This window comes from Scheffersomyces stipitis, chromosome 1, assembly GCF_000209165.1.
Source record: "Scheffersomyces stipitis CBS 6054 chromosome 1, whole genome shotgun sequence".
Taxonomy (NCBI): Eukaryota; Fungi; Ascomycota; class Pichiomycetes; order Serinales; family Debaryomycetaceae; genus Scheffersomyces; species Scheffersomyces stipitis.
Genome location: NC_009068.1, coordinates 1886530 through 1899925, shown reverse-complemented (window position 1 = coordinate 1899925; position 13396 = coordinate 1886530). Strand labels below are relative to the sequence as shown.

General features: G+C 40.8%; 3 protein-coding genes across 3 annotated transcripts; 1 reads left to right on the top strand and 2 right to left on the bottom strand. All coding sequences in view use genetic code 12, as the record gives it.

Moving 5' to 3' along the window:
* Positions 1-871: 871 nt before the first annotated feature.
* CHS2.2 (chitin synthase 2.2) lies at positions 872-3904 on the top strand (the record flags this gene model as incomplete). Its single annotated transcript, XM_001387958.1, has 2 exons — positions 872-1070; positions 1098-3904. 2 exons carry the CDS (start codon positions 872-874, stop codon positions 3902-3904), a joined length of 3006 nt encoding a protein of 1001 aa, XP_001387995.2.
* A 66-nt stretch (positions 3905-3970) lies between these two features.
* On the bottom strand, positions 3971-5410 carry PICST_28712 (predicted protein; the record flags this gene model as incomplete). The annotated part of the gene is made up of 1 exon (XM_001387564.1): positions 3971-5410. The coding sequence occupies one exon, from the start codon at positions 5408-5410 to the stop codon at positions 3971-3973; it is 1440 nt and encodes a 479-aa protein (XP_001387601.2).
* Positions 5411-6048: 638 nt separating this feature from the next.
* ATP1 (F1F0-ATPase complex, F1 alpha subunit) lies at positions 6049-8412 on the bottom strand. The gene is made up of 2 exons (XM_001387563.1): positions 8306-8412; positions 6049-7891 (listed from the first exon to the last, which is right to left on the bottom strand). The coding sequence occupies exons 1-2, from the start codon at positions 8375-8377 to the stop codon at positions 6326-6328; spliced, it is 1638 nt and encodes a 545-aa protein (XP_001387600.1). The 5' UTR covers positions 8378-8412; the 3' UTR covers positions 6049-6325.
* Positions 8413-13396: the final 4984 nt, after the last annotated feature.

Below are 13396 nucleotides of genomic sequence, written 5' to 3'. Positions count from 1 at the left end.
GAAGAGTTGAATATTACCTCCTAAATAATTCAGAGGGAATAAAATCATTGAAATCCTTAAGGAGGCTACGAGTTAGAGAGTGCTAGACTAGAATTTGTCCTCTCCAATCAGAAAGCAATCCATAGAAATAATTGGGAGAGAAAGGGATGGTAGATATTTGCTTCCAAATCACAATCCATGTACTAAATTCTAATTTGTGCGAATATACCTCGATCTGCTCCTGAAATGCAATTCGGTACCTTGACTAGCATTTCCCGCCATTGCTCTTTATTATTGAAACAGTCGAAAACTTGATTAGTGCTTATTAGTGGTTGCAATTCGCTGTCCAGAATCACCCATAGCAATTATTTATTAGGTTTCTTCCACAATTCTGAAAACCATATCATTACCAAAAAAAGATTGAATGGACTGTACGATTGAGGGGACTAGAATATTTCAACCAAAGCTCTAGTCATTCTTTTTCCACACTTTAATTCTGGCCCAGTGGGATATTTATCCCATGAAAATACAGTCATTGAACGACCTGTTAGTGGCAACTATATGAGGCGGTGGTAATCATAGACAGAGCAATACACATTTTATTTATAGTCTATCTCCCATGATGCATTTCAGGACGCACTAGACCTGCATGAGCACAAATCAGGATTTGGTTGCAATTTGAGGCTTAACCTCAAGCCCTTATGCCTCAAGATACTCGAAATGGTGTGAGTGATTACGATGTAATTATTTAACCAATTGTTCATCTCAGTATGTCCTTATTCGGGTTTTGTACTGAATTTTGTAATGAAATATTCTATTTGTATATCTGTAGGTAAATTCTTCTATTGAAGTATCAAGTATAATTTTCCTTTCTTCTGTATCAACATTCACCATGAGCTACTACAACCCTTATCGTCCCACAGAGTACTCCGACAATGATAGGGACGACCAGAATTTGTTGAATCCCAATGGAGACAATTTTCGAAACCCATTTGGAAGCAACAACTCTAGCACTTCTGCTCTCCGCGACCACAGTGGAACCCACGGTTCTGGTTCTAATTCTAGTACTAACATTCTTCAAGAACCACCCCGTACTCATAGTCGTAGTAACTCAGGAGCCTATGGCAGATCTTCCTCATACGACCAGAGAACTCCTCCGCTGGAGCAACCAATATTCAACACCTCTCATCTTCAACCACCAGGCTTTTCACCCATCCCAAGCAATACTGATTTTGAAGAAGAAAGATACGAGATGAATCCATACCCACCACAGAACAAACCAAATCGAAGTGGATTGACGATTTTTCGTCCTGGATTCCTTCCAAAGAGAGGAAATGAAGAAACTCCATACGACCAGAACATCCGATTCGAGTTCAAAGGAGATTCGTACAACCTTTCGACCTTCCAGGTGCGTGAATCTCCTGAGCCCCAACCACTTCAATCTTCTCCTTATGTACCTTCATTTGTGGTAGAAGGACAGGATGAAGAAACACTTCGATATCAGAGGGGGGCCTCCCCAAGTGCACCAAAGGCATCCAAAGGGCAATTTAGTGAAAATGAAAGAGTCAAAAAGCCTCAGCCAAAAGCCGGTTTCACCACTGGTATCAATGGTAAGTTGGTCTTGGATTGTCCGGTTGCAACCAATTTGTTAAGCACCTATCCCGATTATAAAGCTGGAGCAGAACGTGGAGGACTTTCGAACGAGTTTTACTTCATGAGATATACTGCAGTGACATGTGGGCCATCCAATTTCTATCGTGAAGGTTACTTGTTAAGAACAATACACTATGCTATTCCCAGGAAAACGGAAATCATGGTGGTGATTACCATGTACAACGAGAACGATGTCCTTTTAGGAAGGACTTTGAAGGGAGTATTGGACAATATTAAATACATGGAATCCAAGAAGAGATCCTCGATGTGGGGAGAGGGTTCCTGGAAGAAGATTATTGTTTGTATTATCAGTGATGGTAGAACGAAGATCAACGACAGGGCCCAAGCTTTACTTGCTGGCTTGGGGGTATACCAAGAAGGGTTGGCATCTGGGGCTGTCAATGACAAACCCGTGCAAGCCCACATGTATGAATACACTTCAAGAATAGGGATCAAGAGAGTAACTGATACTGTTGAATTGACCCTGAAAAAAGTTGTTCCTACCCAGTTCTTGTTCTGCTTGAAGGAGAAGAACGCTAAGAAAATTAATTCTCACAGGTGGTGTTTTCAAGCAATTGGTCAAGTTCTTGATCCCAAAGTCGTAGTATTGTTAGACGCTGGTACTCAGCCTACGGAGAAATCCCTTTACCGTATCTGGAAGGAGTTTGATATGGACCCAAGGGTTGCTGGATGTTGTGGAGAGATCAAGGCATTATTGCGGACGAGACAGATGTTCACTAATCCTATGGTTTATGCTCAGAACTTCGAATATAAAATGTCAAACATCTTGGACAAGCCGATGGAATCTGCTTTTGGTTTTATTTCGGTGCTTCCAGGTGCCTTTTCCGCTTATCGTTACATTGCTCTTCAAAATGATATCAATGGTAATGGACCTCTCGAAAAATACTTCAAGGGCGAATTCTTACATGCCAGCGAAGAGCTCGATAAGAACGACGATGAGTACCAGCTTAAGAAAGAATTGAGACTGAAAGAAGCCAATGTTTTCACCTCAAACATGTATTTGGCCGAAGACAGAATCTTGTGTTACGAATTAGTGGCCAAAAAAGATTGTGGATGGCTCTTGAGATATTGTAAAGGTGCTAGTGCCGCTACAGATGTACCCGAATCGCTTGCAGAATTTATCTTGCAAAGAAGAAGATGGTTGAATGGGTCTTTTTTCGCAGCCATTTATTCTCTTGTTCATTTTCCCAAAGTTTGGGGTTCATCTCATTCAATTTCTAGAAAGATAATGCTCCATATTGAATTTTTGTATCAATTTGTTAATCTCGTGTTATCATGGTTTGCTATTGGGTCATACTTCTTGGTATTCAGAATCTTGTCCACCTCCTTGGCCAATCCTGACTTGGGTTTCAAGCCAGGAAAAGTATTTTCGTTCATTTTCCTCTGGCTCTACCTAGCATCATTGGTTACTACTTTTGTTCTTAGTTTTGGTAATAAGCCCAAAGGGACGGAGAAGTTCTATATTGTAATTGTCTACTTCTTTGCAATCTTAATGGGGTACATGATATTCGCAGCCATATATTTGGCTGCACACTCTATTCATCAGATAACGAAAGATGGTACCAAGATCACTATAGCTCTTTTCTTCAAGAATGCCCAATTTAGAGACTTGGTCATTGCAACATCATCGACCTATTTGCTCTATTTCGTAGCCTCGTTCATATATTTTCAACCGGCTCACATGTTCACTTCATTTATCCAGTATCTTTTGCTTTCCCCCTCGTACATCAATATTCTCAACATCTACGCTTTCTGCAATATCGATGATATCTCATGGGGAACTAAGGGAGATACTGGAGGAGTAAAGTTGGCCCTGGCTGAGAAAGGCGAAGACGGTGTTTTCCGGTTCCAATTCAATGTTTCTGTGGAACCTCTGGAAATCAACGACTCATACAATAAGCAGGTGGCCAAGATCAACCAGCCAGAAGACAAACCCGATAGCGGTGATACCAAAAAGACCTCCTCCGAGGATTACTACGCATTTGTTAGGTCGATGACAGTTCTTGTCTGGATGTTTACTAATTCCATCATTGTGACAGCAGTGTTGAATACTGGAGGCTTTGACTACTTTGGAAAAGACAGTTCTTCTAGAGTCGATACAGAGAACAGATCAACAATATTCTTGACGGTAATCTTGTGGATGGTGGCTATCATGGCACTCTTCCGATTCACTGGTTGCATTGCATATTTGGTTACAAGAATCAAGAGTAAGGTCAAATCACCAAAGAAAGTACCATTGACAAAGAAATAGAATTAAGTTTGAATTTATACATTAATAAGATAAGTTAATAAATTATACGAATTCTAATGCAGACGTTCATGGAATTGTATCGGAGACCTTCATGAAACGTAAGATCAACATGAACTGATCCTCTTCAAATGGGTATGATTGCCTGAATTTAATGACATGCTTCCATCTCTTGGAGTTCATCTTGGACGTTTTGTTCAACCTGTCCCAAAGATGATATCCACCAAGACGTTCCAAAACATCTTTCTGTTGGACATCAACATCCAAGGCTTTTGTGAGATCCTCAATGTTGGCTTGGCGTTGCAAATGAATTGCCCATAAAAGAATACACCCTATGTACAGAAGAACGGAATAATCAAGATGATTTTGATGAACATTCTTGGTGGGTGGTGTGAGTTTGGTACGAGTAGTTTCCAAGTTAATCTCGCTGTATGAACCAAAAAGTTGAAGAAGATTTGGGTGCTGTACAATGGTCGAAGAGAAGCCTCTAGCTTCATTCAAGGCTACATTAATGCACAATTTTACAAAGATGGCCTTCTTGACTGGATCGTCAAAAAGCTCGTCGGTATGATTCTTGGTGAAAGAAAGAGCTGTTGAAGCGTATTTTGAAATAGATGACGAAGACACAATGATCTTGATCTTGACATCAGTCATGTTCATCTTCTTTAAAATCTGTTGGTGAGATACACCTATGATAGTTTTGATTGGCTGAACTTCAGGCAAGCTTTCCGGGTATCTCACATTCATGTTGGAATTTTTCACAGACCTAAGTTTGATCTCAAAAGGCAATGGATCAGGAGAAGAAGTTTTGAACGGGGAAGCATTAATGGAAGCACGTTCGCTATTAGGTGGCGAACTTACAATCTGCGTTGCTTCCATATCTTCTTGTTTTATTTCTTTAGTCTCTTCCAATTTTTCTACGTTTTCTGCTATTTTATCATTTATAGCATCGGTATGAGTTTCTGAACCAGATGTAGGTGATGAAGTTTGTTTGATCTTTTTATTCTTTTTCTTTTTCTTCTCAGAATCATTTTGATCTTTAGATTCTGGTGTTTCGTTGGCTTGTTCTGACTCATTCTTAGAATCTGCTGCTACCTCTTCTTGCTGTTTCTTCACTTTCTGACGGGCTCTTCTTTCTTGTCTCTTTCTGTTTTTCTCCTTCCTCCTCTGAGCCTCTTCCAGCAATTTGCTAGTAAGCGTGTCCAGCTTCTCACTAAAAATGTGCGTATCAATAACAGATTTTCCACTCTTTTCGAAGTCCAACTCCCCATTATCAATGGATGGTAAAATAGTATCGGCTGATTCAGCTGCAGAGCTCAAAGACGAAGGTGAGTCGCTTTTTAATCTAGAACTATTTTCCAGCTTTTCCAGGTAATCACCGGAGTTTCTATCGTTGTTGATTTTACTCTCGAGAGCATCAGGCAATTCGAAGGCCACGTAGGAGTCGCTCGACAAATCGTTCCAATTCAATTTTCTAGACACGAGGTCCACAGGTTCTACCAAAGACATCGCGAATATCACCAGTAAAAGGAACAGCGAATAACAAGGAAAGTTTCCAATAGGATTCCAATTAGCAAAACATGGTTGTTTTATGTGTTTATGTCATATTGGTCTGTGCAGGAGTAAATCGTAAGACACGTCGATTGCAAAATGGAAGCGAGGAGAATAAATAGCGTGGTGAATCGTAAGATATATGGCTTGATATATGGTATGACAGACGGCAAGATCTTGAAGGAGAAAGAGTAGAACGGAAGTGGTGAAGGAAGCAACCAAAATTGTTATATGAAACAAAAAAGCACAGCTGAAGATATAGTGCCAATTGATACTGATAAACATATAAAGATTTGAAGATTTGAAGATATATAGATCTGGAAATTGGAATACCACCTAACTAAACAGTACTTTAAGCAGTACATTGGTTGTAAACTATGTACTAACAATTACCATTTTCAGGTTCCTAGAAACTCTGATCTACCTATTTTGGAAGAAAAGGAAGCACTTTAAGAGGAAAACTGGAACATATTCTTCATAGTACAAGAAACGAGTAGAGTAAACAGTCAGTTTGAGAGTAGAATAATGAGAGGAAGCAGCATGACTCAAAGAACACACGAACAATATGAGTGTAGCAGAGTTGATTACTCCTTTTAAATACGGAATACTTGTATTTCTTATATATGAGTATTTTCTTTTTTGATGTGCAAGTAGCTCCCCGAAGGAAACCAGCCGACACCTTAGTAAAAAAATAGCAATAAATCAAAGTTCAAATAAATGCCTGAAAACGGAAGTGGAGTCATCTAAAGAGAATAGAGAAAACATTACATATGTCTTCCAAGAATTAAACACCAGAAAACAAAACACCATGAATTGATTTCAATGCGACGTTCTTCTATTCATTTTTGGTGGTGATAAAGTTTACTAAAAGACTTAGAAAGTAGAAACAAAAGTTTCAGTGGTGGATCTCAACTTTTCCAACAATTCCTTAGACAATTCACCCTTGACTTGGATGGCTTCCAAGATTTCGGTTTCGTTGGCCTTCAAGTGAGCCAAGAAGGATTCTTCGAATTCACCGATTCTTTCAAGAGGAATCTCGTCCAAGAAACCGTTGACACCAGCGAAAATCAATGGGACTTGTTCTTCAGCAGCCAATGGAGAGTATTGCTTTTGCTTTAATAATTGGGTCAATCTTTCACCTCTGTTCAAGGTTTGCTTGGTAGAGGCATCCAAATCGGAACCGAATTGGGCGAAGGCAGCGACTTCTCTGTATTGGGCCAAGAACAACTTCAAGGAACCAGCGACTTGCTTCATGGCCTTGACTTGAGCAGCAGAACCGACACGGGAGACGGACAAACCGACGTTAATAGCTGGTCTGATACCCTTGTAGAACAATTCAGCTTCCAAGAAAATTTGACCATCGGTAATGGAAATAACGTTGGTTGGAATATAAGCGGAAACATCACCACCTTGGGTTTCAATGACTGGCAAAGCGGTCAAAGAACCACCACCGTGGACTGGAGACATCTTAGCAGCTCTTTCTAACAATCTAGAGTGCAAGTAGAAAACATCACCAGGGTAAGCTTCTCTTCCAGGAGGACGTCTCAACAATAATGACAATTGACGGTAGGCAACAGCTTGCTTGGACAAGTCATCGTAGACAATCAAAGCGTGCTTACCGTTGTCTCTGAACCATTCACCAATAGCACAGGCAGTGAAAGGAGCAATGTATTGTAATGGAGCGGCTTCCGAGGCAGTGGCAGCGACAATGATGGAGTACTTAAGAGCATCGTTTTGTTCCAAGGTCTGGACCAATTGGGCTACAGTGGATCTCTTTTGACCAACGGCAACGTAGACACAGTACAACTTCTTGGATTCGTCAGCACCGTTGTTCCATCTCTTTTGGTTCAAGATGGTGTCCAATGCGACGGCGGTCTTACCGGTTTGACGATCACCAATGATCAATTCTCTTTGACCTCTTCCGACTGGGACAAGAGCATCAACAGACTTTAAACCAGTTTGCATAGGTTCGAACACAGAGGTTCTTGGCAAGATACCTGGAGCCTTGACTTGAGCTCTCGAGGAAGAGGAAGCGTTCAATGGACCCTTACCATCGATTGGGTTACCTAAACCGTCGACAACTCTACCCAACAATTCTGGACCAGTTGGAACATCGACAATCTTACCGGTTCTCTTAACGGTTTCACCTTCCTTGACTAATCTGTCCGAACCGAACAAGACAACACCGACTTGGTCTGGTTCCAAGTTCAAGGCCATACCCTTGACACCGGAGGCGAATTCAACCAATTCTTCAGCTTGAATGTTGTTCAAACCAAAGATACGGGCAATACCATCACCGACGGACAAGACTCTACCGGTCTCGTTCAAGTTGGCAGCATCGGAGACACCTCTGATTCTTTCTTCCAAGATGGAGGAGACTTCAGTTGGAGCAGCCTTGGCGGAGGCAAAACGTTGAGCAGTCAAGAGAGTTGGACGAGCCTAAAGATGTTAGTACATGTCAGGAAACTTAGTAATAGTAAGAAACAATAACAAGAAGACAACAATGCCGATATTAATGGTACTCAATGAAGGAATAACTGTGATGGTAATAAGGATAGCAGTTCAGCCTTAGGGAATCAATTGTGTGGTGAATTGACTTTCTGATTCAACATACGTCGACTTTTGTTGAATCAATAATTCAAATTGCCAGAACTTTCTACTGCAAAAACAGAAAATGCCCACGGACGACAATGGTATTCGTCAGTGTACAGATATCTACAATTGTTCGGCGATTAATCCTTGTTGGATGTTGTTGAGACAATCATGGACTATTGTTGACTTCTTACGGAAGTTGTTGAATGCTATTGATTTTACTATTGGATTTACATCCCGAGAATTCATTCAAATACTTACAACTCTCAAGGTTCTGGCAGCAACGGCGGCAGAACGGGCAGCAGTACGCAAAACAGGACGAGCCGACAACATTGTAACTTGTTAGTAAATTGTGGTGTTACTAAAAGATGAAAAAGAAGAAAAATGAAAGAAATGAAAACTCAATTCGAGATCCGATGAAAATGAAAAATCGCCCAGGGCCATTCTCAACCAACCAATTCTCGCCCATACAATTTTTTTTCAGTGCGAACCTACCACTGCGGGATCCGGTGGGAGAGCGGTGGGCAGAACGTGCTGTGATTGGTGGAGAAGGACGGGTGGATGGCCGGGTAAGTACTATGTGCAGGCGTTTCTATCCATTGGGTGAGCTTTGGGTCACGTGGATTTATTGAATTACTAGAGTAAAGTAGGAGAAGCTGGAGAGAATAGAAGAACTGAACAAGGGAGAGGTGGATATGAGAGACTGGTGCTGAAAGACAACTTCGTCAATTGAGGATTGGTCGATTGAATTATGTAGACACAGAATTGAGGTTCTGGACATTCGGGTAAGCTCAGCTCGGCTCTTGGTGTGCTTGCTAATTGGCTCTACCGTGTTTTGCACCTACACAAAATCACTGTGTATGCTGATCCAATTTTGCAATTGAAATGTAGTCCATAAGGGCCGTATATTCGGAATCTTTTACCATTGACTATGGCTGTCTATTCGGATTAAGAGATCTGTTAGTGTTCGGCCTTTTGCTGACTTTCTAGTTAAGGATGTCGTTGCCCAGCCATGGCTACGAAAATTAATAGTTAAGTGCTCCTACTGGGCTAGACTAGAACAATTGCTGGTCAATTTCTACAATTGGAAGTTGATATTCATCTGCTCTATTTGTCTCTGATTCTTCTATCTACAGAGCTTCAAATTGGAGTTCTCCTGCTATTTATATTATTCATTAGCATTACCATTCTCTCACTTTATCGGTCTCAATTTGGCTCTCTAATTTTCGCGGTATATTCTTCCTCATAATCTTTTTTCTACCACTCAATTTTTCACCAAACTCCATGCACACCATACAAACTGAAAAATTTCAACGATCATAGTTAACCAAATAGTCTTCTTTAGAGCCACTCCACACCTTCGTAGTCACTGCCAGACAATGCTTGCCACCAAGAGTGTAATTCGCGGCTCGTCCGTGTCGGCATCCCATTTGAGCCGTTCTTACGCTACAAATTCGGATTCTTCCAAGAACGCTGCGCTCTTCTTGTCAGATTTGTTGAAAAGAGTCGATGCTATCACTACTAAAGCCAAAGAAAGCGATCGTATCTCTTCTGTCTCTAGAACTCAGAAAAAGGGCGACAAGATCATCATCGAAAACCATCCGTTGGCTTCAGCTTCACAACAGAACCGTTTTGCCAGACCGCAAAGAAGATACCAGAACCAGAACCAGAACCAGAACCAGAACCAAAACCAGAATCAAAACCAAAACCAAAACCAAAACCAACAGAGAGAATCTCGTCCAGCTGGTGAAAGACCTCAGAGACCTTACAGAAACAGAACTTCCCAATCTGAATCTGGTAGTGCTCCATCTTCTGCTTCTACAACCTCTTCTACTGGTTCTTCTGCAAGATCGCCTGCTCCTAGAAGACAAGCCAGAGCTCCAGTTCAAAGATCTGCCGTAAACTCCAAGCCTACTGTAGCCAAGCGCATAGAAAGTAAGACTCTTCACGCCGAATCGTTGAAGCCACAAGTCAACGGTAACACCTTCTTGTACGGAAAAGTAGCCAGTTCAAATGTCACACCAAGCACCAGATTAGCCTCGTTGACTAAAGAAACCTTGATCGAGTCCAAATACCCATACTTGATGCCAAAGGAAATCATCGACAAGTTGGCCAACGACGATGTGCCTAGAAATAGATTCTTACTCCAGAAGAACTTCAACTTGACATTAGATGCTCCCAAGTTTGCCAGTAGATTCCAGTCTGTTGTCCAAGGTAAGGTGACGCCTATCGAGTTCGACTCCAAGACGTACAAGGGAGATATTGCTCAGGCCGAATTTTCCAAGAACGAGATCATGAAGAACGGCAGTTTGAACTCTGCTCAGAAACAATCCATATTCGATACCATCAACGGTATCAAGAGCATAAAAGACTTTGTAGGCGACGCCCACTGGGTCAAGAAGTAAATAGCCTTATTCTACAGTGTACATAGTTCATTAGTATTAATATTATTAGTATTCATTTGGCAAATCTTATTGTTGTGGATCGTGCTGTTGGAAATTGAATTCTACCAGGAACAAGTACTAGAGGAACAAGATATCGAGTATAGCGATATAATTCTTTGGAGTTCAAAGTTTTCAATTTGAATTAGAAAACACTCATATTATTAGCGTCTCATACGATACCGCAAGTAGCACTTCCTATGCTTTCTGGATTTGGGTGCAAAAAATGGACTACAGAAAAATAAACAAAAGTAGAACAAAGATTCCTTATGGAACTAAGTCTCTACAACAGCAAACCGGGGATTCACTAAGATTCTTAGTTATGGATGATCCATGTCTTGGGGTATTGTCTCAATGCAAGATTTTGAACATACGAAAGTTCACAGAACCAGCCAATGATAGTTTCTGAAGTGGCTAGCATTCAACAAAGGATATACAACACCTGATGAAAATTCTAAAACTAATTAACTATTCCGAATTTTCATTTGAAGTGAACCCCGATTACTTTAACTCTTAGGGGATACCGATAAAGAGTAGTGCTTCTTCACTTCCGATTCGACATGGTAACATGAGATCCCCATTCTCTAGAGGACTCGGAACAGCCTGCTGAGGCTTTCGGAACTTCAAGCTTAATTAAAGTTCAATGACCAACTTCGTCTACCCCATATATTATCTTGGAAATATGTGAGTGAACGTATTTTTTAGAGACTGGAAATCCGTATTCTTGCTGGGTATAGAGGGGACAAGGTTCCGTTTGAAACGCGGAAGTGCAAGCCGATACTTCTAAAAATTTCCGTCCATAAGAACCCTGAACACCAACAGTGGGGCTGCTTGAGGAACACTTGCTACCCAACTAAATATTATTCGGGTTTTTCAATTTCCATGCCTACATGTGTGGAGGTAACTTTGGTGATTCTACTCAATATCTTTCGAAGCAATGGCTTATTTAGTATGTAACACCCACAAACCCCCCCATCAAAAAGCTATAAGGTGAGAAATCTTCGTTTCTACCCAATGAGGAGACTACAATCCCTATTAGTCATATCTACTAGCGATATCGACTGATTTTGCCAAAGGGGTGCTGCTATCGCAATTCTCCACAGATTGCTTCGGAGTGAAATTTTCGCAATTTATTAGCCTGATGAGTAATCGGGTGCATGCTCCGAAATTTCGGAACAATAGCGATAAGGTAACAGAGAACAAAACGCCAAATACTTCAAGCCTCAAAAGAAGATTTCCAATCCGAAGTTAACTTGGAGTTAATTGTTGGTATCATGCTGGTCACCATCCTCCGGCCACTGCTGACATGGTGAATTATGAGTTTCTTAGAAACTGTTAGTTATCGTCACGACACATGCTCATTTTTTTTTTGGGGGGGACATTAGTTAGTGATCTATGAATTAGTGAGATTCACAATGGATTGCTAAAAAGGTTGTTTATCTCTAGTGATAAACAGGAAGGTAGTAAAAAGCTAAAAACAGGCGGAGGCTATTCTTGAGAGCGGAATTCAAATTGTAGCCGTAACCAGTCATGGTTAGTATTAAAATGGTTATTTAAATGGTTATTTAAATGGTTATAATGGTTATAAATGGTTGGCTATTAAAATGGTCATTAAAATGGTTATTTAATTAAATGGTAACATAAATTGAAAATTAAAATGTAACTACTCAATAACAGTATTGAATGGTTATTATTTTTGGTAGCTACTAAAAAGTAGATATTAAAGTAGTGGTAACTGGATACTAGCTATTAGGATGGTTGTTAATAGTTAATATTTCATTAGCGAAATTCTAATGGCACTGGCCCTTGCAAAATCATATGTAACTATGTTGTAGTATTGTTGGCATTTTTGTTCTAAATTAAACCAAACTTTTCGTTGTTTCTAGCAAATCACTACTTTCTACAGGAGGTACTTAAAACGTATTGTAAATTAGATGAATTATGTGAAGAATTAAATATGAATAACCAGTAACCGCAAGCAACGATAGCGATGTCGACTCACTATAATGCCGATGTTTATAGTGCAAACCAGAACCAACCAGGACCCCAAAGATGTTAAACTAACATGAAAAAAATAAATCAAGTGGTTTAGATCTTGTTGAATAGCGACCTGGAACTGATGGTTCCCTTGTATGTATTTGGCTCTATCCCGTGCGATTCCTTGTACGACAATAAGAACGGCAAGGTGGCCGACAACGCCAGGTAGGCCAAGATAAGAGCGGCAGAACTTCTGTTGATTGGCTTCATTTGTGTGGGATTGAAATGGGTGTGAAAAATGAGAATCGGAATAATCAAAATTAAACTTAGCTAGTCTGAGCACCAGGCGAGACGATAAGACAGATTCAGGAGGGTGTGTCAAGCAACGGGTAAATCCAGTTGAAATGCTAGTAGATCAAAGTGACGTTAAACAAACTGGAAAAATTGAAATCGGTCAAGAAAATCCGCTGCTTATATACTCCATCCAGCCTCGCCTAACGCAACTAAAACAGGTGCCACAACAATTATTCCTCCTTACTAAATATGACTACATACTTGGTACTTTGGTGCCAAAATAGTGTGTTTGTTGCATAATAGACTGTGTGCAGGCGTTCCATTCTCAACATTTGCAAGTGGTACGATCCCTGATGGTCCCACTTCCGCGGTGCAGGCGAGCTCCCAGCCAGTAGGGGCCCATGGTGCAAGTTGAAAGCACTATACGACGGCCAAGAACGTATGGTATCCCTAAGTTGTAAACGTCAGGTCTTGTGTTCTTCGGTTTCGTCGCAACCAAAATTCAGAGCGCTACCATGCGAGATTTCTGGCGATGGATGTCGGCTTGTTGTTCCGACGGCGGTTTCTGTTTACGGAACCTCGTCCCGCGCATTTCTATAGATCCATAGGTTTCGTTTTCCGGATTCCCCACAATTCACCT